General features: G+C 38.8%; 2 protein-coding genes across 3 annotated transcripts in view; one reads left to right on the top strand and one right to left on the bottom strand.

Moving 5' to 3' along the window:
* Positions 1-19,022, bottom strand: part of palmdb (palmdelphin b) — a 196,376-nt gene that overhangs the window by 60,794 nt on the left and 116,560 nt on the right. The window lies entirely within an intron of this gene.
* arhgef4 (Rho guanine nucleotide exchange factor (GEF) 4) overlaps positions 1-19,022 on the top strand; it is a 90,216-nt gene that overhangs the window by 21,013 nt on the left and 50,181 nt on the right. For both annotated transcript variants that reach the window (XM_079360786.1, XM_079360785.1), the window contains exon 3: positions 12,669-17,225. In XM_079360786.1, the coding sequence (XP_079216912.1) occupies positions 12,669-17,225 (4,557 nt within the window). The remainder of the gene's footprint in view (positions 1-12,668; positions 17,226-19,022) is intronic.

Raw genomic sequence — 19,022 nt, 5'->3', positions numbered from 1 at the left:
CCTTATGTTACTATTAACTGTGTTTTAATTGAGTTGGTATGACCTCATTGGCGTTTCTGTTCCATCACTGCATACTGGTGCTGTATATAACGTTTCCCAATTTTGCATGAATGGGAGTCCTATTTTTGTTGCCATGGTATTAAAGCAGGTATCAATATTGTCTTGTACAGCTTTTAGTTATATCATATCAAAGTAAAGCTTCTGGTAACCATTACAACCCTACATTAAAAGGTAAGTTAAATATTTTAGAGTGATTTGATGATGCATTCTTTCACCAGTATGAATTGAAGCTCCATGTTGAATGTTTTGATAATCCAATGATAATATTATTGCAGTAATCTAATATTTAAAGAAAGATTAAATGAAACTAGTGTGAGAAATGAGGCTGGTTGTTGTAGGAAATAGGGTTAGGGTTAAAAATAAACAACTTGTAGGTTTTATTTTTAGCCTATCTTTCTACCTCTACGTATTGCTCCTTTAAAACAATTAAAGCATTAAGAGGTAAGACATAATGGATAATACTAAACTGGACCACACTCTGTTGGTACAATGTAATACCATAACAGGTATTTCGGGTGACAACAAAACAAAAGTTAAAACTAATAGGATAAAATACACCAAATTAGCCTATTTTGGTGAGGCAGCTAAAAATCAATTCAAAGGTGTCAAGGTTCCCATCGATACTGTAAAAAATTAATTGCAGTAACAGTGTCGGAAATCAACATCAACAATGCCTGCTGCTTAGACTTAGACTGAACTTTATTGATCCCTTTGGGATGACTCCCTCAGGGAAATGTAGGTTTCCATCAGCATATAAGACTAAATAAAATGTAGCAGGTAACAAAAAGTAACAATATAAAGAATAAGATCAAATAAATAATAGAACACTCTCAGTTGGAAAAAATAAAAATATACAAAATATGCATAGAAAATGCAAAATATTTACTTTTATTGTTTATAAAGATTCATTTAAGCTTACCGTAAATTTCGGACTATAAGCCGCTACTTTTTGTCGCGGTTTTTAACACTGCGGCTTTTAAAACGATGCGGCTTATTTATGGATTTTTCTTGCGGGACAATGAGCTTGTGCCGCAAAAACATCACATCGGATCTTAATATCAGTCATTTTGCGCTTTATGCACGCACCCTCATCATGGAAAACACACGGAGAAATACATATGATGCAGCTTTCAAGTTAAAGGCGATCGACCTGGCTGTCAAAGAAGCTAATAGAGCTGCTGCACGTAAAGTTGACACTGACAGCGACAACAGAGACTGAGGAAGTGAGTAATGAAGTCATTCTGAGGCAGTGAATGGATGGACTTTTTCCTGTGAAATATATTACGGTAATCTTTTTCATCAGCCGTGTTACAGACACTGTTTGATAAAGGATTTACAGTAGGCTTCATATTTGCGGATGTTACCAGTAGTACGTATTTCATTAAAAGTTAAAAAAATGTCTTTGTGTCACGTCTTTCTGTGTAAATAGCTCTTGTTATAACGTGGACACCTGTGGCTTATAATCAAGTGCGGCTTATATATGTACAAATACATTTTTTTACCTATTTTTAGCCGGTGCGGCTTATATCCAGGTGCGCTCAATAGTCCGGAATTTACGGTAATTGTTGGAAGGTGCATTACCATACAGACCATTTGACACAGCTTATGGCTGCTAAAATCCCAGAGAACACTACTGCTCAGACTATACCAAAATACTGCAGACAGAAAAGGTTTGTGACACGTAAGTACAGAACAGCCAGGTGGGGAAAGTGTAATGCAGTTGGCTTTCACCTTTATTTTCTTAGAGAACTGAACAGTTGAGCCCAAATGCTGTCATTTATTTCAATTGAAGGCAGTTAATTTAAAAACAGATTTATTACCTGGAGCTTGAGTTTCTTAATCCTATAACAGCATTGTTGATTAAATGCTCCAGAGACCTATTTTTGGGAAGACGTGATGCTGGAAGAGGTTCGTAAAGTTTTGATTATTGCAGCCACAGTGTGCTTTTACCACTACTACTGATATAACAATCTTACCTCGATTATCAACTTTATTTTTTTAATTAAGGTATTAATTGATTAATAAATTAAAAACACTATACTGAAAAAAAAATGTACAGATGATGTTGCTATTATTATTTACATAGGCATATGTCTGTTTTGGCTGTAGTTGTCATGGCTCTGTTGTCTCTCTTCATCTCTCTCTTTCCACATCTTCACATTTGTATGCCCAACCCAAAGGTTTCTGCATGTCAAAGGTTCTGGCACCTCAATTCTACTGTATATTATTGCAGGATAATCATTTTCTATGAGTTCAAAAAACTCCAGCAGCACATGAAGTAAGAAGATGAACTTGACAAATCAAACACGTTTCAGCACGTGCATTAACGCAAAAATGTGTCGAAACAGTTCTCGTCCATCTCTCCTTTTTTACACAAAAGACTATCCATTAAATCAGATAAAAGACAATTCTGCCTATACATAACTTCATTAAAATCCTAAAACAAATGAAAAGGGGGATTCAAGCACCTGAAAATATAACTCTATATTCTAATATAATTTGTTTCATAATTTAGTTTCATCCAAATCTGATCAAATTTTTTATTATTTTGTGGGATTCTTTAAGTTTCTCCAATTAACACAGTTTGTAAACATTAATGAAGCAACAGTCATTTTTGATTGGGTTGTGTAAACATTCTTAGCACACACATCTTAGGCCTGGCACACACAAAACATGACGACAAATCATGCCAGATTAGATCAGTTCTTATAGTGTGTGGTATGCCAACATGATGCAGTATTGAATCGACCTAAAGGAATCTGCGTCAGTCATAATTTGTCTTCAGTTTCATTTTGTAAAAAAAACTGTGAGAGAATCGCATCGTGAATCCAGAATCGTAAATTGCATCGTTTGTTGAGTGAATCAACAAACATCTTGCTAATCACTTATTAGTGGACAGAAATGAGTTCCGACTGGATGATGCAACACATCTCTGCACCACAAGTGACAAACTCATGGCTCATCTCCACAACCAGATGCAAAACAAGAGCAAACTGCACAGAGCACAACTTTACGAGCACGTTTGTGCATGGATGTCATTAGTGCAATATGCTTTGTTAATTGGACCTTGAGATGGAGCAGATGGTCGGGGCAATTATTGGGCACTTTAATCCATTCTTAGTGAATTTCACCCTCAGTCTTAACAGACAGCCAAAAGTTTTACTTGCTCCGTCACTGCTTGCTTCAGACTCAGCTCCTCTCTCTACATGACAGAAGTTAGCTAATCATATGCTTACAGTTATTTTTTCTGGTTTACTGTTTCTAATTGGTGCCTCCACAAAGACCTTTGGTGCCCCTGCAATATTGTGACAAATATTTGTGGGATGTGTTATAATTGCATTTCTATTGATGCGACACAAACCCCTTTACCCATTCACCCCAGTTACATCGCTGTCCTCCAGTACCCAGTCTCTGTCTGCTTCCATCAGATCCAATGTAATGGTTGATTTAGAGAAGTTAACATAGTTTTTCAAGTTAAAAGAATAAAGCCATATTTTTTTCTTGTACAGGAAGCTTGGCGGATAATGAAGTCTGTAAGCGGTCGCAAGCAATTTTGCCTGATTTTTTCCCACACTGTGCTATTGGTATTCCGACCCAGATCTCTGGGGCCCGTATGGCCTCCCTTTGTGCTATGTTTCCATGGTAGTGTCCTCTTGAGGGGAGACAAGCTGAGTCTAGTGAAAGGGGTGTGTGTGCTTATATTTGTGTGTATGTGTGTGTACTTAAACACATAGCCAAAAGCTGTCCTTGCTGTAACAAAGTCACACACAGTGCACCAGCGAGCGAATGGGGCATTTTTCATCTTCACTGTTGGTCATCTTTTAATACAAATCATTATTATAACATGTGTTGTAGGTAGGTGTTCTCCGATGGGGGTTTTTGAAGGATTCCTCAACTCAAAATTGTTTTAAACTTCAGGTTTTTTTTCCATGTTTTCATCTAGAAGTTATCATTATACTTTAGAACCTACAGAGTATTTTTAAAAATGATGAAAAGAAAACACTCAAGGAAAAGTCGACATGTCTTTTTTCCGGCCTGCCGGCGGTTTGCGTTTGTGTTTCTCAGACAAAGAGGAGAGTAAGGGACATAATAAGCAGTTGTAGGTCATATACAGAGAGGAAGTCAGTGATGGCAGAAAATAAAGGCAAATCCATAAAATCCCAAATTTACACAAAGTTCAAAACCTTGAATGCAAACACAAAGAAAACAGTGGTGGCAAGCATGAACAATGAGACAATGACAAACTGGCAGAGGGGTTTCGGGAAACAAAGGGAAAACAAAATAGTAGCCATACAGAATATCACAATAAGTGTTCAAAGCTGAAGAGAGTTAGAAAATGTGACATAATTTTTGTTACCTGGAAGGACGTCCAGAACCAATGAACTCGGACCATAAGGATATGGTCCCAACCCTAAAATCATTGTTGAATTCAAATGAAAGAAATCAAGGCTTCAGACTTGGTATAGGTGATCAATAATATTATGCATTAGATTTTTATAGTGCTTTTCTCTGTACTCAAAGACGCTTAACAAAAGCCACATTTTGAAACTGATAAATGTTGATAGAAAAAAAGTGTGTGCTAAATCCCTTTTTTTTTGTGAAAAATTGCCTGTTACACTGTGAAGAAAAGCATCTGCTCGAAACTTTCATGTGTCAATTAGATATAACATTTCCGTGTGCTGTCCTATTTAATTTTCTTACTGACTTACTACGGCCCGAGGCCTCATTCAGATGGCATATTTTGTTATTTTTCTTTTTCATGTTGGCAAGGGCTGAAAGATGCTCATAAAAATTAAAATGTTCAATGTTCAACGAGCTAACACTACAATTTTGGCCCACAAGAAAAAAAGTTTGGACAGCACTGGTGTACACGTTCAGTGCTTCTTTCTAATTAGGTTTTGATCAGTTATTTAAGATCTAACTGGACATTTCAATGTTGGGAGAAAAGAATGGCCCTACTTGTATAGATCAGAATGTGAAAGTCTGAACTAATTATTACTATTGTAACCGGGAAGTAAAGTTCATGTACTTTGCAGTGTGTATTATACTTTTGATAATAACTACTGTAAAGTTGAAAAATCAAACTGCCTTAGATCGTACACTTAATGTTAATAAATGGTTTTTAAGACTGTTGCCTTTCTTCTTAGAAAGGATGAGGCTACATGCTGGTATTGGGACTGATCATGCTGTAAAGCTGTAATTACTTTCCAGGATCATTTTCAGCCTGCCTTGGGCTGATGTGGGCTACAAACACACCTTTTTAGCTTACCGTCTTAGTTATGTTTGTTTAGAGCAGACATTATTTGGTTTCAGGAGCTGCTTTTGTTTTTTGGTAACCATTTTTCATTTAGTTCATTTAGCAGTTGATTTCTTTACTGCATCCTGACATTTTGTAGAATGAAATGAAGCTCAATAGCCTTTCTGTTCTTGCTCTGTTTCTCCAGCGTTAAATAAAATGTTGCCTCCTCAGCTTTGTGTATGCAGTGAATGAAAGCTTTTGTTTAAACCGCACAGCTTCTATCAATGCAGGCTGATCATTTAGCAAAACCCCATGTACACAGGCCTCTTTCATAGTAAAATGTTGACCTTTTTACTGATTCATGTTTTCTGGCATCGGTTCTGCCCACATGCAGCTTTATTAATTCTGTGTATATGGAATCATAAAATTAATGAGAGTGCTGTTACGCAAGCTTCATTTTAAAACAATGCCTTATGGGTTTCCAGTTGCCTTAGCTCAAAGCTTCCAATTAATGCTTCACCATCTTATTTGAGAACATGAAGCCATTGGCATTTGTGATCATATTTGGCCCCAGTTTTAATGACACAATAGGCCCGCTCAAACCTTGTAGTACATGTGGGTTTTGGTTTTTGAGATTAAGCGGCTAGAAGCTCAATAGGATTTCTTAGCGTGTCAAACCATGTTAGCATGGAAGGGACAATAATCTGCAGGTGTGGTAGATAGAAAGGTTTATTTAAATCTATTTTAAAGAACAACATAACAGCTGTGTAGCAGGCGAGAAGGAATGTGACACAGTAGGTGAGACTTTTATTCACCACTTGTCAGTTAAATCTTCATTTCATTTTGCTATATAAGTTTTAAGTCTAATTGCTAATGCTAACTGCACAGGTTTAACATATAATTATGTTTATTCTTAGTCACATAGGGGCTGCTAAATCTTGTTTGGGGGATTATTGTATACAGAGGGGGGGGGGGGGGGGGGGGGACAGCGGGTGTGTATTGTAACTAATGTCCTGTGTCCTGCCTGTCTGTATACTGCTACTGGATGCCTTGAATTTCCCTCGGGATCAATAAAGTATCTATCTATCTATCTATCTATCTATCTATCTATCTATCTATCTATCTATCTATCTATCTATCTATCTATCTATCTATCTATCTATCTATCTATCTATCTATCTATCTATCTATCTATCTATCTATCTATCTATCTATCTATCTATCTATCTATCTATCTATCTATCTATCTATCTATCTATCTATCTATCTATCTATCTATCTATCTATCTATCTATCTATCTATCATTGATATTAAATCGCATTAGTTAAACTTGAGATTCCTGCTTAGATTTGTGGAAATACATGACTTGACTTTGACTTTAGACTTTATTGTCCCCGAGGGGAAATTCTTTTTCACCAGAAAAACAGTACAGTTTAAGGGCTGTGCGCCGACAGGGAGTGACAAAGAAACATACATGGGGGACAACAGGACATACAGTGCATTTGGTTATGAGGGGACCGGGGAATGAAACTGAGGTGGATCTATGTCATGCATTTTTATTGAGGGCTGAAATGACTGCGGGCTCCAGGCTTTTGCCGTATCGCGCCCTCCTGCACAACAGGGACCTGTATCTGCGTCCGGAGGGCATGATGGTGAGGTGGCAGTTGAGTGGGTGGGTGATGTCCAATGCTGTTGTGTGTGCGATGCATGTGATGGCCTTTGAGTTTAGTTCTGACAGGGTGTCGGGAGACCTAGTTTGGCTGCAATGTTTGTGACACGTGTGAGTTTGACCCGGTTTTTGACTGTGAGCATGTTGAAGAAGCAGGAGGAACAGTAGAGCAGGATGGGCTGGACAATGCTTTGGTATTACAGGAGGAGGAGATGGGGGGCGACATAGAGCCCTTTGAGTTTCCGGATGGCAAAATTACATGGGGTAATTAAACACAGGAGGGACAGACAAGGGACAGGTGAAATTAATTGGGGCAATCATAGTGGAGGGAAAACGTGTAAGGAAGAAGCACAGCACTCGACCTGAAACATCAAAATAAAACAGGAAACACTGAAGACCACATTTTGAAATAAAACAATAAAAATACATACGAGGAAAATAAGTAACACAAAGGAAGAATGAGGAAGTAAAACAAGAAAGGAAATCATATCACTGAAATAAACAAAATACAAACGTAAACAAGGACTAATCACAGCAGTTATGGAAACCGTTGTCCCTTGAACCTCCTTAGTAAAGGTGTACGTATTTGGAATGGAGCAGGTTTAATCTGCAGTCTGTTGACATCCTTTCACTTTGTTTTCTGTGATCTAATGGAATGGAGATGTAGTTTCATTGTGTGTCATAATGAAAAACTATTTATACTATTTTAAACTAGTTTTGAAACAGTCTCATGCTCTCTTTATGACCTGTCAAAACAAGTAAGAACATTTTTCTAATTTACAGATATGTAATATTTATTTAGTTTTATTGCCTGTTGAACTATATTTTGGTCTGTTAAATGTATATGATTGAATGTAAATGATTGACTTTGTATCCAGGAACATTTCTATAGGCGTCCATGGTATGGCCTCCACCCTGTGTTAATGTGAGCAGCAGCTTGTGTGTTCTTGTCTCTCATAAATAATTGAGTGGCTTTTGTAAATGCAAACAGCTTGATGCTGTAACCAGACCTCCATTTAGTCAACCCCCTGTTTTTCAGGGGATTTGTTCATCTTCTGTGCATTCACTCATAATCATTGAACTTGATCTCTTTATACTAAAAAACTGGCAGGTTCCCTAAAGACCAGGCCGGTGAATATAATATATGTACAATTTTTGATTTTAGTTATCTGATTAGTTGGGAAAATGTGAAGCTCAAATACCCTTAATTTCTTCAAATCTAAAAAAGAAAGAAAGATGGAAGGTGGTTCCTTGTGACTTATCTTAGAGTTTTATTTGAATTAAATGTATGACAATAAACCATGTTAGTTTACTTTCTGCTCACTGTAGTCTTTAGATTCTCTTGCAATCATTGTTCAATTTCAGTGTTGTGTGAAAAAAAATCAAATTATCTGCAGAGCTTTATTGTGCACAAGCAAGGTGTATACAACCCCCCCTTTGCCCCCCTTCCACTCCTTTCAATTCTAAGGTCGGCAATTGAGATCAGGTTCCTCCTCTTTGCTGAGATGCAAGACTGGATGACATTTTTGGGATGACCTTAGGGACAACAGATTGGAAGGTAATATGGTGAGCAAGGGTGTTATATTGATGCGAGACATAAGGGAGAATGTAAGATACACATACACTGCTGGAGTTAAATTCTGCCTTTAAGCTTCATATCAGCATGAATAATTAATGCTGTCCAGATGTAAGCCAAATTCTACTCTCAGCTATTGAATGAATACAGAATGTTTGAGGCGTTTAATTTAGGTTTCATCAAAGATGCATGTTTTGGGTAGTATCGGGCACAGCTCCAGTATAGTGAGTGATGTGAAGCCTTGGTTAGCTCTGATGCAGTAGAATGGAAAAATTGTGTTTTTGAGAGGAGAAAGATTATTGTTGTTTATATGTGTGACAACAGCGTTATAGTTTTGTGAGGTGTGGCTGTGTATAGCCTTGATGGCACAATAGCCAGCTGTCAACAATATGGCTGCAGCACCCACGTCCACATTCCCTCCATGGTGGGTGTGGCAGCAGCCACATGGTTCAGGGAACACTGGCTCTGTGGAGCGTTGGGATGTTGAGGCAGTTGGTTCAAGTGACAGGGTGACAACAACGAGTGAAACCAGGAAGTGGATTTATAAACCTTAATTAAAGCCTCCTCAAAGACAGGTACTTTGTGTTATTTTTTTATAAAGTGTAGGACTTAAACCTTCATCTAGACAGTGAATCACCCATTTATTCTAGATAGTGCTGGACTATGACTGTATAGGATGCATGCCATGAAAATATGATGCAGTAATACTTTTTTTAATCGTTGTCTTATCAACAGGGATGGGGATCCAAATTAAGGACCTGTTTCTGCATTTTTTTCTTCTCAAAAAACGATACCATTTAAGTACCAGTATGGGTATGGCTGTCAAGTCTCAAAGGCTGTTGCCACATGTTATATCTCGAGTTGAGGAAAGTCATTGAATTCTTGAATAACATTGAATTTAAAATGAACAGGTTTTAATCTTAAAAATTAAGATTTCTGGTGGTGAGTTGATTGTGAGAATGGTTAGGTCCACAGGTTAGCATTTTACAAAAAAAGAAAAAAAGATAAGGAGGAAGCATAAAACACATTACGTTAAAAAAAATGTTTTATTGCAAGAAGGTTAGGGTCCATGGGCAAGCACATTAGCATCTTGCAACAAATTATACCAAAATACAGTATTACTTCTTTTATTAACTGTCTCTGCAGTTGACAGAAATTTGAAATTGTCCACAAAATAATAGGAAAGTATTGATATTGCTTTCATAATAATTAACCAGATCATTTAGAGGTCTAAATAGATAGATAGAATCCTCCACCTTTGTTATTTTTTCATGCTTGACATCAGCTGAGGCTTGTGCCTTCATAAGACAGAGTTACTCAGGTAAAGTTAGCATCCTGTGGATTCTCTCCTCATCCATTCAAATTGTTCAATTCTTCTCTCGTTAAATTGTAATCACTCAAAATCAACATTTTAGAAACCAAGCAAATAACAGTTTGCAAACGAAAGCATGATCGACTTGTTGTTGAGCACCTATTCAACAGAGACTGTATCCAATGTAATGGATGGAAACACATATGTATTGTATATGTATGCTGTAGGGTAAGAAGAGCATTATTCTGGAAAACCATTTTGTCTCTTAAAATTCCCAAAACGGTCAAGGTTTTTGGAAGTGAATAAGATGTTTAAGCATTTCTCTAAAAACTTTTCATTGCTCCATGACTGAGTACTCTCAAAATGGATCTCATCCAAATATTTGCGAACTGTATGATACATACATATCTGTATAAAGTTCAGTAAAGAAGAAAAGTGTAATTCAAACACCATTATTTTAGCAGATATGATCCATAAATACCTAGGTTAAGCCCTATTTGATTCTCAGGATAGGTTCAGGTCTTTGTAATGTTTGGTTTGAAAAGACGCAGTACTTAGTTTCAAATGATGACACTTAAAAATTGGTGAATGGAAAGATACCATCCCCATGTTTTTTTTTCTGATATCTGATTGTTATTCCAGACCAGAGGTAAAGTGAGAACTTATCCTTCCCTCTCAGTGGGTTATTGATTCAGATTATGTATCCTTGTTTGTGTGAGTTAGCTTGACTCCTCTTGTTACAGTGGATAATGACATGGACCATGTGCTTACTTGGAAAACAGTGGTGAGAATGTGGTGTGTTGTGCTTCAATCAGTCTCTCCACTATATGCTGAATGGTAGCTCTGCTAAGCCTTTAAGCTGCTTGAAGACACTCAACCATAATTAATTAGTAGAAAATAACAGTGGTCACTCTGTGAATGGATTACCCAATGGTTGGATTTTTTTCTGTATCTGGTCCCACCCTCAGGTTGAGAGTAGTTTTGTATTGGTTTTCTGCTGGTCTGTGGAAATGTACCATTTGTTTGCCACATCTACTGTAGGTGGCAGTTGACAGCAGAAGCAACATCAAAGTCACGGACATCAAATATATATATTTCTGTGTGTGTGTGTGTATCGTATATGTGGTGGTTTAACTTTAAAATATGTAACTGTATTTTTTGAAAATACTCTTAATGCTTGACTCGTTAGACCATGGAAGGTACATAATGTCAGTTGTTGACCCTAGACCCAACCTCCTTTACTTTCGAGTTCCGTTGAGCTTCATGAGAGGTGGAAGATTTTGTTTTTTATTTTGGCTTGACTTTGTCTCCTGCTTATTAGGAACAGATAGAATGGATGTCTTACTAATGTCACTTGAATGAGCTTACTTTTCCTTGCCCTGGAGTTGAGTTGGCATGCAACCTGTGCTACTTGGAGTTGCAGGTCTGTATTTATAGCTGGGCTTCTTAGAGTCTTTACTTGTTATTGAGACACAGAGTTCACTTTGAGCCTGCTGTGTTGAGTATGGATTAAGAGCTAGCTGCTGAAGAAGATCCACTTCTTTGACATGCAGTTAAAAGGAAGGTCTTGGTCGTGCTGTGTTCACAGTTATGTTAAGGCTGTAAGGCTTTATATAAAGCTCAGGCATTGCAACTAGGGTGGATCTTTAATTTTACTCTTGAAGCTTTTGGCAATGATGACATCGTTGGAACAAGAAGAACGAAGTTGAGTGCAGTGGAATACTTAAGCATGTAATACGAAGACCCTGCAAGTGTCTGCATGACCTGTGTGGTTATGTTTGTGAGCATATGTGTAAGGGCTACCATGGGAGCAGTACTTAGCTGGTTTGTTGCTCGCCTTCATGTTCTGGTACTGGATACAAGTGAAGCATTGAAGCTTTTTAGGGTGAGTGAAATTGTGTTTTTTGGAGAATAAGATCAAACAAATGTTTTAGTCCCTAGGAAAATTGGATGATGTGTAAATGGTCTGTTCCTGTTGGTGTAAGAAACCTGTTATTGACTAGTTTAACATTGCTGCTGCTCAAAGCGACTTTAGTAAAGATAAATAGTGTCATTATGTCCTGTACAAAATAGTTATTTCAAAATTTTTAGGTCTCGGCTAAAAAATTAATTTCTTAAAAAGTCCATATACTGTGTCTGCTTATATAAAAAATGAGATTCTTATCTTCTGAGATTTTAAATAGGTAAAATATTTCCAAAAATCGATTGGTTTTGGCTTATCAGTTACTCCCTGCTAAGTGCTCAGGCTCGCTCTTGGCAAATGGAGCAGCAATAAATTCAGCCCTTTCTCTCAGATGATTGGTTGATTGATTAGTGTAAAGGACTAATGTAATGGAAACATGAATTGAGAATTGTTTTGAATTGAAAGTGGATTTTCAATCGAATTGTGACCACAAGAATCAAATTGTAAGACACCCAAAGATTCCCAGCCATTATTTAATTACAATTTCAGCAGAAGTTAAAGAGATACTCTTTTAAGATGTAAATTGATTAAATAGATTAAAAAATCATATGCTCTGAATGAGAAACAAACAAAAAAAAAACAATCATGCCTCCCTCTCACCCTGCTGGTTCTCCAGCCTATGCATGCATGAGTCCACACTCAGAAATCTGCTTTTGGACCAATGTGTATGTAAAGCCATGTCGCAGCAGAACCAACTGCATGAGTTTTATTGCAAGTACATTTGCACATGCATATTGGTGAAAAAAAAAGTTTGCTTTTTATGCTGATCAGCTTTAACTGTAAGATTTCTTGCAAGCATTCTCATTAGTGCTCTTCTAATCAAAGATCTCTGCTTTCTGTCTCCACAGCCTCAGCCAGCCCTTGAAGAATCCTCCCCCACTGAAGAATTATGCTTAGAGGGGGACGATCTGTGTTGTGGCTCCCTGGAATGGTGTGAGAGTGGCGTTGGAGAGGCAGACACATCTGATGAGTATTTTGACTTTCGCTCTTGCCACAGTGACACCCTGTCAGATTTGAGTCCTGATGAGGAGGACTCTTTGGATGCCCTGCTGGGACTAGAGGATGCCTATGCTGGCCGACTAGCATCGGGTGGCAGCTTCCAAACTAGCCAGAGTAAAGCCAGGCGGAGAGAGTCAGTGACAGCTAAGGACTCCCACAGAGAAACAACCTCGACGTATGTTGAAAAATTCACATGTAACAGGAGGAAAAGCCCAGAGAACCATGTGGACCCTGATATTCCCTTGAAGCACAGTACAAGAGACCTTTGCTCAACTGAGATCAGATCCCAACAAAGAACAGAGAACCTAAACTTAGACTTGCAACAAAAACATCCCTCTTTACAGGTTGTTGGAACCAAAACTCAAGTCAAGGAAACCCAGGAGCCAAGCAGCTTACATTCACAAAGCCAACAAAACACTGACACTTTTGACAGAAAGGTAAATAGTACAGAAGACACACACAAGTTACCTGCACTGCCTAAAGTAAGTGATTCCACTGACAAATGGACAGACTCTGAAACATATGTGATTGAAATAGATTCCACAGACAATAACATTGTGAAGACCCAACAACAGCAAACAAAAACTTTACAGACAGAACCGCCTGATAAAAAGACTGAAGGGGACACAGGGGAAGAAAAATATGAAATCTGTAATAATGAGCCATTTAGAACTTCCTCTTTGGAGAACACAGGTTTAGACAGATGTACCAATGACTGTAAAGAACAACATGACAGAAGAAGAAATGTAGAACCCCAGTGTACAATCAGTGAAGATAGCGAGAAAGATGCCAGAAAAGTGCACATTGAGGACAAAAATGACTTGCCAACTCATTTTAATAGATCGCATAAAAAAAGCGAGTATTATTGTAGAGACAACACTTGCATAACCGGTAGAGCTTATACTGATATAGGTGCACCATTGCACTCTAATTCTGAGGCAAGATACTCACATTCCCAGATCAAAACAGAATTTTTTGAGGCAAGTTCAAACATCTTAGAGACATATAATTTAAAGTCAAAAGACAAATCACAAAGCAGAAAGTCTGAGCTTACGGCTACACAAATCAGTTTATTGGCTCACGATGTGAGTATTTGCTGCTCGCAATCTCATTGTGAGAAGAGTCCAAAGAGAGGGCTGACAGACTTTCAGGTTTGTAAAGGTGTAACAAAGCCGGAAGATCAGCCATCGGTGTCACAAGTCTGCTTCCCGGCAGAGCAGATTAGTTGTTCTGGTGCAACAACAGAAGAAACTAAACCACCTAGTTTAGTAAATGAAATCTGTTCCTCTATCACATTTTCCACGGAAACAACAGCCTCTGTTCCATTAAATACCTGTGCTGCTGAATCCACTTGTGATCTAAAGGTTTCTTCTCTAACCTCAATGGTCCCATCAGCAGACTCTGGCAAGAGGAAGCTCACTGAGCAGAGTCCAGATCTAAAAAAATGTCAGAATGCAAGGCTACAACCACAGCAAGTTCTTGATCTAGCTCAGGATGTTATCCCTAATTACTTGGATCAGGCTTCTTCTGCAATAGAAATATCCACTCATAGGAAGCTCAGTTCTTTGGAAAAGCTCACACACTCTTGCTCTGCAGACCAAAGGTCTGACACTGTTAAAATCCAATCGGACACTGATAAGGGGTCTGAAGAATTTCTGTCGGACAACCAAGGATCAGAGGATACCTCCCCAGTGGTGTTAATGAACTTTGAAAGAGAGAGGCAGAAGATCGGATCACCCTGCTCACTTCTCTTGCACAATGAGAAGCCGAAGGTGGACAGCAGCCGTGATTACCTTGACCAGGAAGAAATTGTGGAAGCAGTAAGCAAAAATAATCTATCACCTTCACAACTTAGTACAACAGAGCTTTCTGAACACAGTGAGCCGAGAATAATTCCCATAGCTTCTGCCTGTGATCTAGATGCCTGCTTAACCAATGTGCCTTGTGGGATACAAATTACATCAACATCATGTTTTGCTTCTAATGAGTTGATTCCGTACAGTTGCGGAGAAGACCAAGAATTAGTTGATAAGGCTCAAAAGGTGACTTCCTCAAACACAAACAGTACTGTCAGCACAATTTCGAGTCACTGTAAACAATTTTATCACAAGCAGAAGAGCCCTGAACCTCCCTGCAGCCTGCCAGCCAGTCTTTCTCTACTCTCAGACTCCAATAATAACACCAGTGCCAATTTAAAAGATCCAGAGATTGGTGTAGGTGTAGGTTGTTTATTAAGAGAAACTCAGAGCAAGATTGAAAGAAGTGGGAGAAAAACCTGTCCTTATTTTGAGCCATTAAAAAATCAGAATTCAGACTGGGAGAGCATAGGCAAGCCGCAGATGTTCCGACCTTCTCTGGATCGAAGACTTAGCTGGAGTAGTGAGGACACTGACCTTGATGAGCCAAAAAATATAAAGACTGAGAGTAGCAAAGGGGATAACACTGTTGTAGATAGTCAGGAGTATCAGGGTTCTCACTCAAAAAGAAACAAATGCCCTGCTCACTTAGTGTTAAGTTCAGATAGGCAAGGGCGATTGGAGGATAATAGATTTAAAGAAGAGCCTTGCTGTTGTAGAAAACCAGTGGATAACAACTTATCTAACAGAGAATTAATAGGCTTGTCCCAATCATTCAAGGACTATGCACTGGCCAATGACCACATGCATGTGAGCCTGCCAGCTTCCCAGCAGGAAGTGAGAGTAGTAACATACTCTCAACCGGATGTCAGTATCAACCTGCATGCTGTCAGTAGTCTAGAGCCAATTCTGGAGGCTGAGCGTTGTCTACAAAAATGTGAAACAACAGACAATGATTTTGAACTAGAAACTCAGATAATGAGTCCTGCTTATGAATTTAGGGACAATGTTAGCCTTTCAAATTTCCAGAACTATCCACACCATCAGCAGAACGTGGAATATTTTAACACTTCTAAGTTAATATCTGAGGATAACCTTGCAAACCAAGAGCCCTGTAGCTCTTTGAATGTTGCTTATGACGCTGTGTCTTACACCTCAGCTAGCAGCAGCTGTGATGACTTGGAGGATCCTCACTTTGCTGTTTCAGCTGGAAATGTCATCCTTGATAAAATGATCAAGAGAAGCAAAACAAAATGCAACCAGACAGGAAATAAAGGATCTAAGTTTTCCGTTTTTTCTAAAATCCCTTCTTTAAAGAAGACTAAGTGCACAAAGGGTTCCAGTGATGGGGTACCCAGCGAGGTGTCAGATGGAGGAGGGGAGGGCTTCCTGACTGAGGAAGGCCTACAGAGGGACAACACAGACAATGAGGTTTTTTTTAAAGGTGGCATCCTCAACCAATCAGTTCAATGTGAATTTACTTCATTGCATTGTGAGGCAGAGGAAGAGGACTATGGCTTTTTCTCCTCTACTCCCCACCCTTGCCATGTTCTTCAGCTAGTCACTGAGCGGAGCAGCAAGGGTGGTTATCGAGTACCAAGTCCAGACAACGATCTCTTGGGGCAGGTCCCATCACCAAATGTCCAGGCTTACAGGAAAAGCAAGAGCAATGACAATTTAAATCTCCGCATGCGCTTTGCACAAGCACACAAGTCCCTTTCCAGCCTGTTTGAGTCCCGTTCAGCGGACAAAGATAATGATGAGATGGCCCCTGGTGACATTGATAATCATTCTGCTAAAGCAAAACAATCCTGGAGGAGGCTGAAAAAGGCCAAGGAGGCTGAGATGCTCAAAAGAACTCTTTCAGTGCAAGATGGGGAATGTAGAAGTAAGACGACTGGGATGGAATGTGGAGACTTTTCGTCCTCTCCACTCCTCCACAAACTCAGTAATCAAAGGTCACCATCCTCCCTCAGAGCACTTTGCCACACTGATCCCATCTCAAAGCGTGGAGTTCCACAAGGGAATGTAAAGGAAAACGTTCATGGGTGTAAATCTGAGGGTCAGCGAAGAAAGGGTTCACTCCAGGGTCCCCCTTCCGCTGTGTGTGTGTCTGGCCCAACTCCATTTTTAAATAACAATTTTGTCCCTTTGTCCAGTCAAACAAGCCCTATCTCACCTCTGAGCCCCTTGTCACCAGCTTCACTTAGTCATCAAGTTTTGCCATCCCAGACCAGGTGCCACCCTGAGCATTCCAGTGAGAGCCCCCTACGGCCAATGAGTCCCAAACCGAATAGCCCTAGACCAGGGCCTCAGCGCAACACATATTGTTACCCTCTCTTGGCAAAGGCTAGTTCTGTCTCTCCAATCCTTCTGAGCCAGTCAGTTAGCGAGGATGGATTGACAGACCCCCCTGAGAGACCTAAAACCCTAAAACCCTCAACGAGCCCTCTGGGACTCAGCCTCAACCCTCGGGATTGGGCGGAAAGCAGAATTGAATGCCATTCAAACATCAGTCTGTATGCCATTGGCTGCAACAGCGAATTAGAGGTAAGAAACCATCCTGCATGGAGCAGAAATGTGTATCATCTTTTTCAATAAAAGTAATCTTGTGCTATTGGTCACGACAGGTACATGCATAATCAAATAAGCCTTTTTAATCTCTATTTTATGCCTTTAAGTTGCTAATGCTGGTTATGGCAACCCTCAAATACTCATCTCCCAATGGGCTTTCAGCTCCCATTGAAAATATTATCATCTCCAAGTCACATACAGACTGTTTAAAAATCAAAAACACATCAGTTCAGTTCAAATGATCCAAGGTGAAGAAGAGTTTTAAAGGGGACTTCATGAGGAATTATATTATGGAAAAATCCTGTGCTCTCAGAATCTGCCTGCACTTGCAGATGTTAAAAAAAATCTTCAACGCTGAAAATGTAATACTGTATTGCCAAAGTGGTATTCAAAAGTATCTCCAGCAGGTTTTACCTCTTGCATTCTTAAAATGTTGTTTTCTGCAGGTGTATGCACCATTTGCATTAGGAACAAAGTTCCTACATGTATTTAACAGTATGGCCCCTCAGGGCCTCTGGCATAAGAATTTTGACAAAAGACACAAATTAAACCTTTATTTAAGTAGCTTTCAAGTTCAAGCAAGGAAACAGTCAACTTCAGGATATAAAGAGAGAATTTTAAAGAGATAATGTCTTTAAAACTCAAACCCATTTATTCAACCTTTTGTAAAGAATTGGTTTCTAGACATTATTGTACACAAGTCTGTTTTTGTCTTTTATGGTAATACTATTTAGTTAATTATACTTCACTGTGGAAAGCACTACGTTGCCAAACAAATGAATTTGTCAAACCCTTTGTTTAAAGGTTAGAATTTAAATTCAAACTAGACTAACGAATTAGCATGGGCTCCCATAGATTGTATAAATAGCGCATGAGAAACACTATCGAACAGGGAAGTTATGGCTCAGGCAAGATATCTTATTTGTCTGATATTGGCATAGTAAAATTACCAAACTTCAGTGAAAACAAACACTGCAGAGAGTTTAATTTATGTCAAGAATTAGCATAGCTGATTCTAAGACAACACATTCCACACCATTAAGCCGTAATATAAGTTTAACAAGATTTATAAATATGTATTGTCTTTACATTTGTCTTGAATAAACCCACAGCCACAAGTTTGAGGAAGAATGGGTTTTGGCATTTTCTCTTGGTCTCCTTTCTCAGCCCTGGGGTTTGCTGCTTGTAGGCCACCATTGAAAAGAATTGAACAAATATTTGTCATATTGAGAATGTTTCATTTCACTTACTCCCATTTGATATGTATTGATGTGAAATGAGCATGATTCTATGAGCTTGATTGTTTAATTCCTAATTAAACAAACATCAAAGGACTGCACTGTTGCTTTCAATTGCAAATGATTGCAGTCTGTTTATAAATGGGTCCTTCTTTAGTTGCTTGAACTCTGTGAGGAGGAAATAAACTACATTTTCATCCCCTGGTTTACCAGCTTACCAACAGCCCAAAGTCCCTGCCCGTTCCTTGAGGTCCTATGCCACACAGTCATACTTTTAATAACTTAAGGACTAGCCCCCCCTGGTGGGATCCATGTGATAATGAAATTTGATTATCAAAAAGCTGCTTCAAAAGAGGATTTTCCCAAAGTAGACTCCAACTAAGTACACAATATCCTTAGGTCTTGAGAACTTATGACCAATCACATAATCTTTAGGTTACATCATCTATATGTGATGTATTTTATAGGAAGTTTCATGTGCACAACCATAAGTAACAAGTATGTTGGTGTGAGCTTCCCTGACTTTGTGAGAACG

This window comes from Symphodus melops, assembly GCF_947650265.1.
Source record: "Symphodus melops genome assembly, chromosome: 14".
NCBI classification, from domain to species: Eukaryota; Metazoa; Chordata; class Actinopteri; order Labriformes; family Labridae; genus Symphodus; species Symphodus melops.
The sequence above is the reverse complement of the archived record's forward strand: the minus strand, read 5'-3'. Positions and strand labels throughout refer to the sequence as shown.